The 18,028-nt window shown below is 48.0% G+C and overlaps 2 protein-coding genes across 4 annotated transcripts; one reads left to right on the top strand and one right to left on the bottom strand.

Annotated features, from left to right (window-relative positions):
- Positions 1 to 136: 136 nt before the first annotated feature.
- Positions 137 to 10,211, bottom strand: sec24a (SEC24 homolog A, COPII coat complex component). Of its 3 annotated transcripts, none has more exons than XM_037467908.2 (23): positions 9,808 to 10,211; positions 8,071 to 8,628; positions 6,685 to 6,849; positions 6,287 to 6,364; positions 5,901 to 5,951; positions 5,428 to 5,588; positions 5,096 to 5,283; positions 4,775 to 4,877; positions 4,488 to 4,614; positions 4,273 to 4,382; positions 4,069 to 4,181; positions 3,872 to 3,990; positions 3,660 to 3,715; positions 3,331 to 3,537; positions 3,028 to 3,151; positions 2,696 to 2,854; positions 2,412 to 2,585; positions 2,214 to 2,324; positions 1,797 to 1,972; positions 1,581 to 1,718; positions 1,393 to 1,497; positions 1,097 to 1,293; positions 137 to 911 (listed from the first exon to the last, which is right to left on the bottom strand). In XM_037467908.2, the coding sequence occupies exons 1-23, from the start codon at positions 9,860 to 9,862 to the stop codon at positions 797 to 799; spliced, it is 3,390 nt and encodes a 1,129-aa protein (XP_037323805.2). In that variant the 5' UTR covers positions 9,863 to 10,211; the 3' UTR covers positions 137 to 796. The 3 variants fall into 3 exon arrangements, with proteins under 3 accessions (XP_037323805.2, XP_037323806.2, XP_037323807.2); XM_037467909.2 differs by having other exon boundaries at positions 4,488 to 4,611; XM_037467910.2 differs by lacking the exon at positions 6,287 to 6,364.
- Positions 10,212 to 10,607: 396 nt separating this feature from the next.
- Positions 10,608 to 17,405, top strand: sar1b (secretion associated, Ras related GTPase 1B). The gene is made up of 7 exons (XM_037467843.2): positions 10,608 to 10,802; positions 13,123 to 13,198; positions 15,007 to 15,126; positions 15,237 to 15,302; positions 15,463 to 15,566; positions 15,800 to 15,931; positions 16,208 to 17,405. Exons 2-7 carry the CDS (start codon positions 13,141 to 13,143, stop codon positions 16,322 to 16,324), a joined length of 597 nt encoding a protein of 198 aa, XP_037323740.1. The 5' UTR covers positions 10,608 to 10,802; positions 13,123 to 13,140; the 3' UTR covers positions 16,325 to 17,405.
- The last annotated feature ends 623 nt before the right edge of the window (positions 17,406 to 18,028 follow it).

Raw genomic sequence — 18,028 nt, 5'->3', positions numbered from 1 at the left:
AGTCAGTATTTAAACAGGGGTTTAATAATAAAAGGTGACTTCGCATACAAGGCAATTATAGAGTTTGAAGTCTCATAAATTAGATTGTAGAACAAAAACCAACAGAACCGCAGCATTGTCGGATGGGTTGTGGATGTCCAAAAAAAAAAAAAAAAAAAATCAAACGATGAGATTGTGAAGAAAACATCGGATCGATAAATCCACACATTCAACAAAAGTCTACAGATTAATATTTTCTTCAACACAATTATAATGACTGAGAAACTTGTAGAAAAGAAAAAAAAAAAACGGCGCACAGGTCCTGTCCTTGGGTTGGATATGAGGAGTCGCTGGAGGTCATGTGACGCTCTTTAACAGTCTTAAGTGCAGACATCCCAACGCAAATCACACACCGCGGGTTCTAGTAAAAGACCGAATACACTTCAGTTTGTGTGGGCCCAATCTGAAGGATCAGTAAGACAGCATTGTTCTACGAGAATAAACACTGATTCATTCAATCTTTGACGTACATAAACACCATCTTAGACCCCCCCCCCCCCCCTCTCATTACTCCTTCAAAACGTGGCCTCGTTGGCTCCTTCCTCCCGTTGGATGATTTAAGTAACGAGTTCAGATTTCTTTTGAGATGGTGGAGAAGGACACACACACACACACACACACACGCACACACACGCACACACACGCACACACGCACACACGCACACACGCACACACGCACACACACGCACACACGCACACACGCACACACGCACACACACGCACACACGCACACACACGCACACACGCACGCACACGATTATTTGGAGATTTGCTGCTGGAGGTGGAGCAGGAACTCATAGTACGACAGGGCTGACTCCGTCCGGTCCTCGATCATGTTCTGCATGAACATGGGCTTCAGCTGGCTCTCGTCCCTGAGAGGGTCAAAGGTCAAAGCGTAAAGAGACGTCCTTCCATTTAAACGTGCTGACAAGAGAGCCCAGTGCGTGGTGGGTCCTAGAATCCTGGCAGCAGACAAAATAAAGCCCACTAAACCAGCCTAGCAGAGCAGTCAGTGTCCCTATACCATCAAAGGGGGGCTTGAAAGAAGAACACCCACCTGATGACATGCAGGGGGGGGAAGAACGGCCTCTGGTCCCTCAGCCAGCCGATGAAAGCTCTGGTTCTCTGCGACTCGGCGGTGTCCAGCTCTGGGAGCAGATACAGGTTGTCGGGCACGGCGGCGTAGCTGGCGACTCCCAGGACTTGCGTGAGGAAGCCCGGGTGGCAGCTCCGTCCCACCCACAGATACATCACCTTCAGGAGCACAAGAGGGGCATTTAACAACAAACGTCCACGGGCTCTCAAGATGCCCGAGAGCCACGAATGGTGAACATTTCAAGCGCTCCTTCGCACCGTTCCGGCATCCATGAGGAACGCAGCCTCCCTGCTCAGCTTCTCCACGGACAGCTGCAGCAGCGGGGGCTGTGGGACGGTCCGCTCGTTGATGTTCAGGGCGCCCTGAGGACGAGGGGGACACTTAAGGGTCATTTCTACAAACTACGCCTGTGATCCCGACGTGGCGCTTGGCGCCCCCTCCTCACCTCGTCACTGAGGTTGTCCACGCGGTACAGAGCCGGGTGGATCATCAGCATGGAGTAGACCAGCGGCTGGTACTTCAGCTGACACATGGCGAACAAGCGTTCATCCAGCCTGGTGCTGGTGCCCGTCCTGAAGGCTTTCTGCAGGGGGGGGGGTATTCATAAAAAAGCTTTCATACCGAGTCCTAGCCCATCAAGTGTACTGGGGCCGGTTCTGACCTGTTTGAGCAGCGCGAGGATGAAGAGGGGGAAGAGTCGGAGGCAGGCGGGCGCCAGCAGGCCGGGCTGCTGGATGCTCAGCACCGACTGGCGGAACGACGTCAGCGAGTCGATGGCGGCGTTGGTCATCGCGTCTCTGGCGTCGCTCAGGCTGGCCGTCGCCGAGCGGTCCACAGCTGGGAGGGCAAGAAGGGGGGGCGTTAGAAAACATCTCCATCCTATAACTTTATGCTTTTACTTCTTCTTTCATTTACGCCAGTTTCAGCAATCTGGCGTGAATGAAGAAGAGAATCTGGCTTTAAAAGCAGTATTCACAAAAACTGAACTATGCAACATTAATAGTTTTAAACCTTTGAATCAGGGGGTTTACATTTGATAGTTTAGTACTTTAAAAGTAACCCCCCCCATCTGTCTCACCCATGCAAGCCAGCAGGCCAGTGATGGCCTGAACATCAGCTCCAGCGAAGATGTCTGACAGAGAGTTGACCACCGGGAGACACAAGGTGTGGACACGGATCCTCCTTTCTCCTGCAAGACGAAACCAAGGGTGTCAAGAACAAAAAGACTCTCAACCTGTGTGAGTGTGTGTGTGTGTGTGTGTGTGTGTGTGTGTACCTTTGCTGGACGTGTACAGCAGCGCGGCCTGGAAGGAGACATTCTGCATGTCGTCCAGGTTCTCCTCGATAGACATCTGCACGGCGAAGCCGGCGTCGGGATTGACGTTGGGGAGGGACAGAAGGTCCGTGGAGCGCACAAAGAAGTTCCCGTGGAACGTGTGGATGGACATACCTGCGGGGAGGGGGGGGCACGCACCCACGTTAAAAGGGAACAATACATCTAAAAAAATGTTTATCTATACAAAAACACTAATATATATATAACTATAAGCAAATGTATACCTTTGCTGCAGCGTATCCTCATGACGGCCTCGAAGCCGATCTTCCTGGTCAGGTACCTCTTCAGATCCTTCTGGAAGCACTCCACCTGGGCGGGGTTATGCTGGTGGTGGTAGGAGGGGTAGTAGTAGACGCTCCCTGCTGAGTACCTGGATATGCAACCTGGCAGAGGGACAGGAACCCGACATCTTCAGTTTCTCTAGAATCTCATGGTGCCGATTCAACAAGACAAAAAACACCTTATACGGACTGATTAAAGGTCAATTATTCATTCATTTGGTTCTTTGTGTAGACATATGAAAGCTAAAGAGCTCCAACAGTTGTCCTGTGCTCACCCAGCGATGCCAGGTCGCAGTACTGAGAGCTGAGCAGGAACAGGTCCACTGCCACCTGCTGCCCGGAGCAGTCCAGAGCCAGCTTCTTGTAGAAGTCAGTGGCTGGGGACAGGTGATGGATGTCCTGGGGGCGAGGAGGGGAAAAAATGTTTAACAGACATGGATCCACACAAATGGATCTTTAGAGTGAGGTTTAAATGCTGGCTGAATCACAGATGTTCTCCTTGTGCATCGATGGGCGTGAGGACTGTGAAGATGGCATCATCTACTCGCAAAAACAAACTACCATACGTGGAGACTCACCTTGGCAGAAGCCCTCTGGTTGGGGTCTTCTCTAGACTGCAGCGCCCCCACCCCGAGGTTAGGCAGCTGGGTCTGAAAGACGGACATGCGCCCGCCGGTGGGCAGCAGCAGCTTGTAGGCCGCCTGCAGGGCCGAACCCAGGGCAGACTGGGTCTCCATGGTCTTCTGGAACAACGTGGGGAGGCTCTTCAGCAGGTCCTGCACCAGCTGAGGACACAGAGGGAGCGAGTTTGACTTCAGTTGCTTCGTAGGTCAAATTTAATCTTTCTTCCACGTGAAAAACGAAGTCAGAACAAGGTGGCCGAGCTGAAGATACGTAAAGTTCTTACTTCTTTGCATTCGTTGAGGTTTACTAGAAGGCTGTCCGGTGTTGGTAAAAAGATATCTGAGGTGAACAAAAAATATAATTTAAAAAAGTACATATATAAATAAATTGGTCACAATGACATGCTAGTGATGTCACTCATTTATAAAAGTCATTTGTTTAAAAAACAACATTAAAAGCAGAGCTGCTGATTGGCTGCAGTGAGTCATAAATCACCATCGATGTCGGACACGATGAGCATCTGAGGCTGAGAGAGCCCCTCCTGGAGGTTGTAGAAGTGGATGGTGCTGTCAAAGGTGACGAAGCCGATCTTCGTCCGCGAGTCGCCGGGCAGCCTGGAGACGCACAGGCGCACATTTAAAAAACACGCCGCCCATCTCCATGACAACGGGGGAGCGAAAGGCGGTACGTACCCGTTGATGTTGTCCAGCAGCGACTGGCAGAAGACGCTCAGGTAGCCCGTCTCCACCGCGTTGTGGGACACGTCGAGGATGAAGAGGTAGACGGCGGGCTGCGGCGGCCTCAGCTGTAGGAGGTGGGGGGGGGGGGCTACGTCAATGACAATGTCATAAACACAAGTGATATTGGGAACAATTGGGGCGAGGTCTTCAACCCACCATGTATTCAGAGGGGGCGATGAACTCGATGGTGGCGTTCTGCACCTCGGGTCTCTTGTGAGGCTCTCCGTACGATCTGCTGACCGGGTTGTACATAAACTCCTCTGGAACTACACACATTGTTACAAAAACAAGGAAAAAGGATAAAGCATGGTATTACTCATATCAAAATATAGATATATAAAGAGATATTACTCCACGCCCCCCCTCCTTACCGTCATTGACCCGATAGCACAGGTTGCACTTCCACCTCCTCTGGTCCAGGAAGGACACGAATGGGTTGATGTAGGTTCTGCAGGAGCGACACCTGACAATGGTGCTGGACGTCACCACAGGAAGCTGCTGCAGGGAAATACAAACAAAGTGTGAGAGGCGCCACGTTTCATCAGGACGCTTCTGTGTGTCCTCGGGGAGACCAACGTGGACCACGTGGAACATCAGTAGGACGACTGATGCTATCGAGCCATATTAAACACGAACGGTAGATGCACTGAGGAGGTACCGAGAGGTCTTTGAAGGGGTGCAGCAGCAGGCCCAGAGGCATCTTGGCTTTGTTGAGCAGCGACTGGGTCTGAGGGATGCTGGTCAGCGTGCTACGAAACACCCTGAAGAGAGAAGCACACGGGGGTCACGGTACCTGAGCCGCATGCACACATCATGTCCACCCTGCTATTTAACAGGCTTCAACAAAAACAGTGCATTTATCAATCTTAAATAGAAACATTAAAAAGTTAACTCATCTCAGCTGTTAAAAGCAGCTCAACACTGATTGACCTCAAAGGCACCGCGGCACCGTGAGGTGTGAACGGGTTACGCAGCTTACTCGGGGTTGCAGTTGATCTTCTGCAGTTCCTGTTGGAGGCAGGGGGTTGGGGGGGGGATCGGGATCGGCGGCAGCAGGTTCCTCTCCTGCAGCAGGTTGACTACCCTCAGGGCCTCGGGGGTGCTGGACTGCAGGCTCATGGCCGCCAGGGACGGGCTGAGCTGGGCCGGACCTGGGCCCCCAAGTGGCTGAGACAAGGTGACAGGAACGAGCTATTGGGTTAATCTATTTACGCCTCATACGCTAACCCCCCCCCCCCCCCCCGGGCTTAAACGCTAACCCTAAATTGGGATGGGGCCGATACTGTAGGGGGTCACATGGCCACCACTCACCTGCTGGTACGGCTGAGGGGCCTGACTGTAAGGCTGCGTGGCGGCCTGGATGGCGGGGTGCATGGCAGATGGGGGGGGCGCAGCGTTCTGGTACCCGGGGGGGAGGGTGGGGTAGTGGCCCCCCAAGTGCCGACCGGGCGGGCCGGGCTGAGGCGAGCCGCCTGCGGAGGAAGAAGAGGTTTCAGAACAAGGGGCCCAGAGGGATGGAGGACAGTTGGACCCAACGGCACCGGCTCCATTTGGTCATTAATGCAATGAAATCAAAGCGCCGGGTCAGAACATGATAACCAACGCCTGCACGTGACTCACTGCAAATGAAGTTCTTTGATGCCTGCGTTGTGGTTCATGGTCAGAAGGTTATATATATTATCAACTTTGTGTTTAATGTTCATAAACACTGCGTTAAGTGAGAGTTGAAGAGAGAGTGAAGTGTCAGAGGACCAGAACCCATGTGTGGTGGAAACGGGCCTTACCCATTCTGTTGTCAACATGATTGAAGCTGTTTGTTGCTTGTGGGCCGGTCCCTGCATCAAAAGAACACAAACATCTGATGATGTGATCTACAGGAAACTACACACGTAAAAAGAACACTGGAAAAAAACATATGAATGTGGTGATGACGGTGGGGGAGGAGAGAGAGGGGGGGGGGTGTTTAAAAGGGCTTTTCCTCAGAGGTCATAGAGCAGATGTGGTGGGAAGGGATCATAGCTCGAGGCAAGCAAACTATCACTGAGAGGAGATCTGCACAGACAGACTTCATGCAGAGATCTCTAAGCAGGAGGCTGCATCCCACTGAACAACAACAACAACAACACAGAGATGAAGGGACGCTAACGACTACGGGAAGATTTGGCCACACCTGGACATTCAATGTCACCCTCCTGGCAGTCGTGCTCAGTGGGGGGGAGGGTGCTGTTAGCGGCACCCCCGCACTGAGCTGGCATGTAGAGGAAAAGGAGGGAAGACAACGGAAAGTGATCAGAATTCAAAATGCCCATCATCACCATCCTCTCTCTTCACTAGAGGGGGAAGGGTCACGTCTTCAGGGGCTTTAAAAGAGACACCACTCACTACTCCCAAAACACACACCTGCAATTACATTCAAACCAGAACTTTAACCGTAAAAGGAAAATCAGACTGAAATGTAAACAAATCAAAAAGTGGGAATAAATGGGGAGGCGTGTCGACGTCTTTGAGGTCATCAAACCCGAGGACAAAAGGACAAATATGCCACGATTCTTTCTTTAAAGAGCTCACCGTCTGCCTTGGGGGGTTGGGGTGATGCGTGGGCCATTGGGGGTCCCATGGGAGGGGGTGCTGGATTCATAGATGGTAGTGGGCCTGTGGGTGGGGGCCCAAAGGGAGCTCTGTTTGGCTGGTATGTGTGCGGAGCCATGGGAGCCATTGATGGGGGGCCAGAACCTGGTTTCAAACAAACAACGTTTTCATAAATTAGAAAGCAGCCAACTCTTAAATCACAAGTCAAAGTTATGGTTAAATCAGCGCTCTGTGACATCATACGTTGTGTGTAGACACGAGAACATCTGGAAGAACATCTGACCCACAAAGCCACACGTTCTTCTTTGCTGACAAAGCAGCGACTGAATTAACTCCTCCACCAACTTGCTTAAGCTTCATTAAGAACTACTGTGGAGAGAATGTATCAATGACACGTTTATTAAGGACAAGCGGTCACGTTGGTCACGTTTACGGCCGTGATAAAGAATGTTAAGAGCAGGTTATGAGGACGAATGATTATCTTCAGGGACGACTATCATTTCAGGGACAAAGGCCACGCAGAGCTAACGACTTGATGAGATTAGAGAGGAAGCAGCGTGATAATTGACCCAAATGAAAATCAGCGCTCTACATGCGGATCTTTTTGCATTTCATATCCACGCTGCTGGGGAAAAAGTCACTGAAATAAAGCTCTTCTTATGGAGGGAAGTGAATAAGATCAGCCTTCAGGCCGCCAAAACCCGTGAGATCAAGATACAAACGTAAGGAAGACCATCACAAGACTGTCTGCTTCTAGTACTCCACTAAAAATAATATATCATATATAAATAAGAGCAATTACAACCTGTCAAAAGCTGCAGGCTACAGTGCTCATAAGAAAGCAAACCTTTGCGCAACGAAACCAGAATTAAACTATGAAGAACATTTTGGATTTGTCCTAAAAAGCTGCGACATTTGTCCCATGAAAACAAATAAAGACGGGATCTGAACTTTGTTCAAAATCAGTCATTGAGTCCCTGCGTCTGGGGGGGGGGGGGGGGGGGGGGGGTGGAGTCAGAGGCGTGACATGTTCAGAGGACAAGGTCCGGCTCCAACACATCAGCATTCTTGATATGAACATCTGCAGCACATGTCAGTGAGGAAAGAACACGACGCAGTGATAATAATATGGGAAGGTTCGGTGAGGGGTTATCTTTAAAAAAAAACATTTAAAATAAGACATTTTCCACATTTCAGAGGTTCAGGAATGAAGGAACGGGCCTCATTTATGGAAACTTGGAATGATGACTCCTCTTTGTATTACTATGACGCACGAAGAAACTATAAAACGACTACTTTATAGTTGCTAATTAGCTGATTGTGCAGGTAGAGTTTGATCCGTGAGCAGATCCTCTGTGCTCCTACCTGGCGGGGGGTATCCGTGCAGAGGGGTTCGGTGCATCTGCGGGCCCGGCGGTTGGGTGACACCATGGGACACATGAGGGGGTGGTGCTGCAGGGCTGTAAGCCGTTGACGACCCTGTCGAGCTCGCAGTTGGGCTTACGTGGGGGGGCGCCGGGCCTCGGGGAGGCGTGCTAATGGAAGTGGGAGCCCCCATCGGTGGAGGAGCTGTGTTGTACTGCCATGCCGGGGTCTGCTGGGGGTTTGTGTAGTAGCTACTAGAAGACATCGAGGGAGGAGGTGTGGCCTGTGCAGGGGGCGGCCTAGGACCAGGGCTGGCGGACTGTGGAGGGGTGTGGGAGGGAGGACCCCCCATCATAGGCCTGGTCAGCATCGACTGGCCCGAGGGAGCCGGGTAGGAAGCGAACGGTGCGCCTGGCTGGTAGGAACAGACGGGGTAGGGTCCGGGTGGGCCAGGCAGCGGGGAAGCTTTGGCCTGCATTGGATTGTACGTCTGTTGGGGGGTCGAGCCATAGCCGACCCCTGGCAGCTGATGCGGGGCAACTGGATTCTGTGACGGACCTGGAGAAGATAATTATTAGAAATACAGGCATGTTTCAGACTTGAAGACGATCTTCTTCTTAACAAACTATCCTCAAGCAATGCTGACACTCGGGGGCTGTTGGCCTCCCCCTCGAGTGCAAAAAAAGTCAAGCCATCGGCTTCCTGGACACACAATGCGAGCAATTCCATTTCAAGGCAAGATAACAAGCGGACTGACCAAACCACAGAGCCTTACAGACCTCTGCACTATATGCTATGGGGTAGACTCATTGGTGTGTGTGTACACGCTTGTTCATAACTGATTTTAGAGGTACATCATCCCATTTGAATCTCTCAGCATAAAAATAAAGATGGCATTATTTGCACAGAAGAGGAGCGCTCCTTCACATGCATCGAACACAACCACACTTTGGTCAAATGTCACGTGGTTTATTTACGCGGTTTCTCCATCAGCTTTCATGAAAACCAGAGGGATGCGTTATTAAACTCAAACTGAAAAAGGCCACTGGATGAGACTGGAGGAAGCGCTTGAGCATCACATCTGGATCATCGTGCCACATGTACAGTACGACGTGGAAAACCAAAAAGACCAGCTGTACAGCCGGCTAGAAATCACTACAGCACGACAGTGAGGGTACAAAATACCATCATTCAGCAGCAGCTTAACTGTATGGCAAAAAACTCCAAGAGACCTGCCAAAAGCTAGAAGTTTTATTATGAGGAAAAGCCCCGGCTAAGCGAGCAGCTCGACTGGACAAGAACATGTGCAAAGGTGACTGTGGGATCATTTGATCGCCGTTAGAGAAGACGGGACAACCCGACACCAGACTTAGGAGTTGAGATGCCTGCGGACCCCTCGGTCCTTCGACTTGTTGTTCCGAGTTGCCAATACCATAAGTTGCACTGGTTAAATTTAGTTAGCATGATAGGTAGAGCTAGCCTGCCTTACCGTAAACAACGCGTTTCCACTATCGTAAGTCGGTACGGTAAAAAGTGGGGATTAACCGCAGCTGCCCCGGCGTAATTGTACCTGACAGCTAGCTCTGGGCATGGCTAACGTTACCGTAAGTTACGTTAGCTAACAGCTAGCAAGTAGCCTCAAGACAAGTGCCAAGCCTGCTAATGTTAGCTTCTTACTAGCTCTTGTTAGCTAACTTCGCCTCAGTTTATCGATCTTTAAATGTAAATGTCACTTACCATTTGCATAGGTCTGTCCTGTCCCATTCTGGGAGTTAAACCCCGCAGTTGACATCTTGAAATATACACCAGGACCTAATTTAGAGGGGCTCGCTTGGCTAATAGCTAGCTTCGTCTTTAGCTAGCTAACTAGCTGGCAGTCGCGGGGTAACGCTCAAACCGGTGGCTCTAACGATGTGGCGTTTACTCAAAGCGGCGTGTGTAGTGACGCCTACTAAATCCTTAAAAAGGTCATTAGCTTAGAAATTGTCAATCATAGGACCATGGTCATCGCCGAGACACCGCACAGCTGCCTACAGGTGAGAAGCGATAGGCCTAGTCAGGGTAATCGTGTGAGAGACTTCTCCTCTTTCTCCGGAAGTTGGGATCACCCAAGATCAGCGTAAAACCCGTCGGGCATGCGCAGTGTGTACACGTGGCATTTCCTGCTGTGCCCTTAGTTTTCAGGTTGTACTGGAAACAAGAGGAGAGTAAACGCAACAAATGTTCTTATATGTACAAGCAGCTTTTTAAAAATCTAGTCAAACTGTCCTATAATCTGCCCATAAACAATTGAAACGATCACTAAAGGAATATCCACATTTAGTTAAATAAATTGTAATTACTGTGCGGTGTAAATACCAATAGCTGTCACCTAACCGGCTGGGTGAAATCGTTTTCCGTTTATTTTGTTCAGTTTTTCTAAACTTCATAACATTTTATGAACAGATATCCAGTGGAATGAGTGTTAAAAGTTGTTTTTTTTTAAAGCGGAACGCTCAGATTGCTCTCCTACCGGAAACCTGATGGTGAAGCACAAACAGGAAGCGGCTGGTCGGAGTTTTGGGAGTTGCTGGACAGCCATTGCCGTGTCGTGGCTCAGTAACAAAATACCAAAAAGAGGAGAGGAAGACCTGGCATTTCGCAGGCTCTTTTTTGGGGGGGGTGCACCGGTAGACGAATTTACATGATTAAAAAAATTGACACTCGGTAAATTACGCTACACCTAAAAACGGGTGAGTTTTTAAAAATATTTTCTCAACCGCGGTCAGAAAAAAAAAAGATTTTTACGTTATCCCGGCTGCTGACGATGCAACGTTAGCATTGCTAAGACCGAGTTGGCTAGCTCGCTCATACCCGAAGAGGTCCTGGGTAAAGTTGACCCGCTGTTGTGTGTATTTCAACGTGCATCTGTTATTGAAAGAGAAACATTCCAACTAGTGTAGGTATCCGTATGTTGCCGGTTGGTAACACGCGGGAAAGTGTTACTCTGGCTAACGGCTGAAAAGCTAACGTGGCTAGCAACCCCTCCATGCTACGTTGCCTACTGGAGAATATGACACGTAACTAGTAGCTTCCTGCTAGCCAGCCCGTTGGTCGGCCTCACCCAGGCTTACTAAGTTACACTCGGCGTACGTGCCTTACCTCGATGGGACTTTGTTATATTACTGAAATATGCGTGTATTTTAGAAGCAGAACTAGCCAGAAACCGGTAATGAGCTAACGGTTAGCTAACATCCCTGCTACGTCCACAGCGGCTGTGATAGCTGGACGTTAAATATGGTGATTTCCACTGTGTGGTGGATTGACAGTTGTCTCCGAGTCACGGATCTTAAGAAATACCTAACATTACATAGAAATAAAAAGTAGTGGTCTTGATTTGGCAACTGAAACACTTATGGAACTTGGAAAAACGTCATGTTTACGCAGCTACCGTATTTTCAAGTCTCCTGTTATCTGATTGAGGAAACAATCTTGTTAGAAGGAAGGAAAAACGCTAATACTACTGAGAATAATAATGATAAAGGCCAACTGGTAATACTTGTTGCTTGGTAAATTTAGACTTATTCGTGATCCTTTTCGTTCCTAAACATTCCTTTCCGTGTGGATTTCATTCATTACAGATGTGTTGTTCAAAAAAGCTCAGGAATTCTTTACTCTGTCACTTCCTCCTGTGCTCGATACGCTTAAGAAGGTGACCAGAAGATTGTTGTATTCCCTTCACGTTGGTGTCGTTGTTAGTGCTGGTTGACACTTTTGTCTCCCTTCAAACAACCCCAGATCCTTGGGAAGGGTTCACCACTGCTGCCTTTAAGCAGGCTCTTGTATTAAAGCCTCTCATACGTGGCCATGTTTAGCTTGTGCACAGTTTCACCTTCACAGCTGCAGCCCACACGTGGCAGGCAGCGTTGTTCTCTAACAGCACGGCGTCGTGCCATATGGGATCAGCAACTGACGTGTAGTTCAGCTGTGTTTGAGTGGTCTTGACCTTTGGCCACCTTATACTTTAGCCCTGGAGTTGTTTGCAGGTTACGTAACTGGGGCCAGAGGTCGGCATCAGCTACCTGGCTGTCATGCCTCTGTGACTGTGCACAGAAAAGGGCATGGAAACGGGTTGGAGAACTCTTTCTCCCTCTCTGTGTGTGTGTGTGTGTGTGTGCACTTCACAAAAGAGAAGGAAATTAAGCTTGTGTGAACGAGTGATAACTGAACAATGACAGTTTTGTTCACACCGTCATGCTAGTAAAGAGAGAAGGGCTGAGACTTGACTTCTCCAAGGCCCTCACAGATGGGTCGTGTTGATCAAATCACTTGTGTTTTAAGGCGCTGTGAGCTGGTTTGTGATCAGTGTCCAGGGATTCTTGCTGGAAATGAGCTAATCATCAGCTGTAGAAAGCTACTCGTTGTTCTTATCACCAGCTGACAGTACCATCTCTATCTTGTGTGTATCACAAATTAGCCTCTGAGCACATTACAAGCTGTACACATCTGCTAGTTTGAGAAGGACAGTGTATTCATGAGGCTTGTGACTTATGTCACTTTTATGAGGTTCTGTGTTGAAGGGTGTAATTCTTTCCCTATTGATCCAACTGTCATCTTTAAACCTCAATGTTTTTCAGCAAAACAAGGGCCACTGTAGCAGTTCTAACATTGAGACCTTTTCAGTGAGACCAAATGTAATCTTACCAATTCATTTTCATACTTACTCGCTTATTAAGATTTTCAATCGGAACTCTAGAGATTACACAACAAGCTTTAGCATCAACCTTTCCACGCGCACCAGTGCTTTGAGCACAGAGGCCTAGTGCAAACATAAACCGCTGTTTAAATGAAGATATATGATTCAGGAGGAAGGATACTGTCTTAATGTGGCTGTCCAAACTCCCCACACAGCTTCCTTCCACTACAGTGTTGTGTTGACACTCGTTTCTTCATGTTGACACGTGTTTATTAAGGCTCACTGTTTAGTGTCTGGATCACTGACAAACCTGCCTACAAAAAGTCTCCGTGTGTATTCATGTGTTCATACGTTTTCCCCCATCTCTTGTTTTTCAGGATTTAACAGCTCCAGATATGGCGTTCATCATAGACTGGATTTATAGCGGGTTCAATAGCGTACTACAGATGTTAGGTAAGTGCTACCGATCGGACGCTCTGACAAAATGTAAATATGGAATCGGGTGTAGTGAGCTGTTGTTAACTTGTTTACCATGTTACATTTTTAATATGGGAGAGCATTTAGTGTGGAGACTAATTGACAATACCTACAACTACTAATCTGCCTGACACCTCCATCCCCGACGTTGGTGTGCATGGCCGGTTTTGGTCTCTTCCTCTCTGTTGTGGCAGCGGCTGCGTTTCTCTACGTGGTTTGTTTACGTTGTGCTCCGCCTTCTTCTATCTGACTCAAACATGCCAGAGACCTTTCAGCAGGTGCCCCTCCTCACGTGCTAAGCTGCCCATCACAATGCCCTTCTATTCCTGGCCACTTCTGATTGTTTATATATAATGTGTGTGTGTAATAGTGACATGACATATTGCTCGTGCCTATGATCCACATTTAATGGATACACTTCTCTCTAATATGAATTTCAGTTCAAAATATTCCATTTTGCGTCGCTGCACCTGAGACGTAAAGCCGTAAAGAGCTGCGACGCTTCATTACGTTTTTATATGGGTTAACCATATTGCGTACCTCATTAAACTGCCAGACGTTTGAAGGTAGCTTCTTTAAATGCTGCCCTGTAGGAGTTTGGGTCGGATCCCGTCAACTGTCCGCCACCAAAGAACCTGCTCCCTGCTATGCGACAACTTGAGAAGTTTCTCCAATGATTAATAGATCAGGAAATTTACAACTCGTTTGATAATTGATTACTAAAGTAACTTGACTGACAAAACACAATATTTGAAGGACCACTGACTGACCAATGATCACAAGAACATGACTCCCAGAGGAGTGTGGCATCTCCATCACTTTGATGAACTCACTGCTCCTTTTTCATTTGTCAATCCAGTGAATCTGAGGAAACCTTATGGATGCCCCCCTGACCTTTGCTGCACTATTACCTACAGCAGGGCTCTCCAACTCAAATGTGAAGAGGTCCAGTTAGTGAGGATTTCTAGGTCTGTAGGATCATGATGTGATGACTTGGTGTAAATAGAGGAATAGAGTTGTATCAACATCTGCATGTAATCAATACACAATCAACTAATTAAATGAACGCAGTACAATTCTAAAACACTTTTTACAATATTTATTGTCTGAACATATATGTGACTGCAAATATGAATAATGAAAAGCTAGAAGAATAAATAAAATAATACTAATAAAAGTAGGGCTGCATTTAAATAAAATGAAATGTGAAAAAATAACATAACGGGAAGAAAAGCTTCTGTTTCACATTTTGACTTGACAGTCTCAGCAAGTTATAATTAAGTCTAAACACATTTTAACAATTGAACAGTTTAATAGTTTAACTTTTTTGGTAAGTGGGAGGATTAAGATGGAGGAGCTCATTGAGCCTCATGATGACGTTTCAGCGAGTTGGTGACCTCTGACCTACAGCATCAAAATGCATTAAATTTGACTCCTGCCTTCATACAACAAACTAGTTTTACGTGTTCATTTATAGAGAGACGTGTTTCTCAGGTGATTACAATACGAGATGTAGAATTACAAACATGGCCCAACCCTGAGCCCCACGTGTTCACTGATATTCAGCCGGTGCCGCCGCGCCGTCTTTCCGGTCCTCCCCGTCGGACCAGTTCCACAGCGGGGAGCCGGGTCTGGTCTTTCACCTTCTACGTCCATGTTGGGCTGATGATCTGCTGCAGGTCTCAGCCCGGTGACCCTGTTTGATTCCAGCTGACTCATCCAGGGGAAGCGTTCCCTGTGACACATCTGGACGTCTCCCTTAGACTCCTGTGGCTTTGTTTCAGGTCTGTACAGGAAATCTGGCAAGTTAGTATTTCTTGGCCTGGACAACGCTGGCAAAACGACGCTACTGCACATGCTGAAAGACGACCGACTGGGGCAGCATGTGCCAACCCTGCACCCCAGTGAGTGTGTGCTTCTCTCTTTCACACACAAGCCATCGACTTGTGTGTGAAAGTCACCAATAACAAGGTCGGATATGTTGACAAAATGTCAAATGTTTTTCTCACTCCAGCCTCGGAAGAGCTGACCATTGCCGGCATGACCTTCACCACCTTCGACCTTGGAGGCCATCAACAAGGTACAACGAACGGCGTGCGTGAATGTTCCTTGTTGATCACGTGGTTTGTGAGTGACGGCCCGATAGAACCCGCTCAGTGTGGCGCTTTAAGTCTGCAGCAGGTGGAGGGGGGTGTGAACCCGGCTGTGAAAGGCTGACGTTGTTGTGTCCGTCCCAACAGCCCGCAGAGTGTGGAAGAACTACCTCCCGGCCATCAACGGGATCGTCTTCCTGGTGGATTGTGCAGACTTGGGCAGATTGACCGAATCGAAAGCAGAACTTGACGTGAGTACCTTTTCCTCTCGGTACGCGGATGGTTAGTTGGGATCAGAATTTACAGCAATATTTCTTCATCTTTGGGTTTCTACGCACAGAAAATCCGTGAAACTAGATCCAGTTGATGGATTCCTGGCTGTAGTTTACCTCTGCATTGATCCGGTCTAAGTGTGTAGTCTGATCCAGTATCTGAAGCCCACAAAGTAACACTTGCCCCCCCCCCCCCGCTCCCCCCAAATCAGGCACTGATGACGGACGAGACCATCGGCAACGTACCCATCCTGATCCTGGGCAACAAGATCGACAGACCAGAGGCCATCAGTGAGGAGAAGCTGAGGGAGATCTTTGGGCTGTACGGACAGACCACAGGGAAGGTGAGCGCCACTGTGTGACCTCTTAATGGGGAGGGGGGGGGGGGGCTCAAAGGAAGACAAGTTTCTCTCTCAACTGTTGAGCAAAGAAAAGACTTCCTTTACACTTTGACTTGAAGTTTGGCGGATTTAGTGTCTTTAGTGTTTTAGTATGTCTTTAATCAGCAAAGTAACGCTACACATTTCCAAAAATGAAGTTCCTGTCATCTTTCTAGAGGAAGAAAGCAACTCCACGTAGGTTTGGCCAGTTGGAAGAAGTGACTCTTCTTGTTCTTGTAGGGAACCATCGCCATGAAGGAGCTGAACACGAGACCTCTGGAGGTCTTCATGTGCAGCGTGCTGAAGAGGCAGGGCTACGGAGAGGGCTTCCGCTGGCTCTCCCAGTACATCGACTAGACCACCATCGGGGGGGGGGGGGCTAATCCCAGACCCTCAAGACGACCACCAGGACCAACACTCAGCCCCGCCTCTTGGTTAGAACGAGAGACCAGTACAACCGGATCCCAATAGACTTTTATTGGTCGAACATTTGGTTCCCACACACACACACACATTTTCATCTGTGTTTTTCTAACATCTCATTGGTTCCACAGAGAAAGGAGTACCCCCCCCCCCCCCCCACACACACACACACACACACACACACACACACACACACACACACACACACACACACACACACACACACACACACACACACACTCTCAATGAGAGAGAGCATCATAGTTGTATTCATTGCAGTACACTTTTTTAACAGTAAAGACATCCATTCAACATTCAACATGGTATTTAATTGACTTTTTGGTTTGTCCTTTTTTTTTCCTTTACATAATATTTTGGTAAATATTAACAACAAACAGCCCCCACCGTAGTGGGTGCGTCACCCATTTATAATGGACCAGTGCATCCATCTTAGCTTATCAGAAGGCTAAGTTAAGACTGAGGACGCTTTAGTTCCAGACTTCTGTCTCGTTGGCACAGTAGCTTTATTTTAAAAGAGCAGCATGGGGGGGGGGGGTTCTAGTATTAGATGGGAGAATCATTTTTAATAAATAAGGCGTGTCGTAAAAACCCCGAGAGGAGTTTGGTGAAATCATGTAGATGGCTCACCGGTCATTGGATGAAAGAAGACTGACGTAACCATGGCGACGGAGGGAGGCGGGGTGTTTGGACCTTTTGAACGGGTTGAATCTAGTGACCAAGTGTAGATAACGGAGGATGCAGTCAGGCCTACAAGACCTCCAAAAAAGGGACCATACGTGTGTATGTGTAGATAATACACACAGACACACACACACACACACATCAACAGCGGACATGGATTTTGTATTTATAACTGGTATCCTTTGATCTATGTGCATTATCAGAAACTATTATGCATGCCTTGTTCTTTTGATTTTTAATGACCATTATTCCACCACATGAGGGGGGGGGAAGCCAAACTTTGGGAATGAGTGGATTGTCATTTTTTTTTTTTTAACAACCAATGACATTTTGTGTAATACTTTTGTTTCTGTCCCTTTTGTGTCTCTTTGGTTCCCCTCGTGAGGAGGGCGGGACGCTGTTTGCATCATAAAAATGTAATAAATGTTTTCAATGAATAACGGGCTTTAACATCCATCCACACGCTTTCTTTTCTTTTTGAGATTATCTGTGGGAGAAATATTTAGTATCAACACAACTGTATACAAAACTAAGTCCTGCATTTAAGATGCCAAGCAAATACAAGAACGAATATCTGCAAAATGTTCTTAAACAATTAAAAGTAAAACTGCAGAAAAGTGAATGTGTAATTGTGTGAAAATGTGAAAATATTCATATTGCAGGTGTTATTTGGAAGTTTGGTTCCGTTTCCCAGCAACACAAACACGGTACTTTTGAAACTGTTCATCTCCATTCCTTCTAATTATGGAATACGTTAAATGTGGAGGTTATGTAATAGAAACACGTGCCCCATCTGGCCGCTGGGTGGCGCTCTAAGACCAGGAAACGAGACCGGAAACGTGCTACCCTGCCGCACCTTTATTTTGAAAATTGACCGGATTCTCTCCCAATTACAAGCGCTCGTGACATATTTCACAAGCGTCACCAGGCGTTTTG

This window comes from Pungitius pungitius, chromosome 16 (assembly GCF_949316345.1).
Source record: "Pungitius pungitius chromosome 16, fPunPun2.1, whole genome shotgun sequence".
Classification (NCBI taxonomy): domain Eukaryota; kingdom Metazoa; phylum Chordata; class Actinopteri; order Perciformes; family Gasterosteidae; genus Pungitius; species Pungitius pungitius.
The sequence above is the reverse complement of the archived record's forward strand: the minus strand, read 5'-3'. Positions and strand labels throughout refer to the sequence as shown.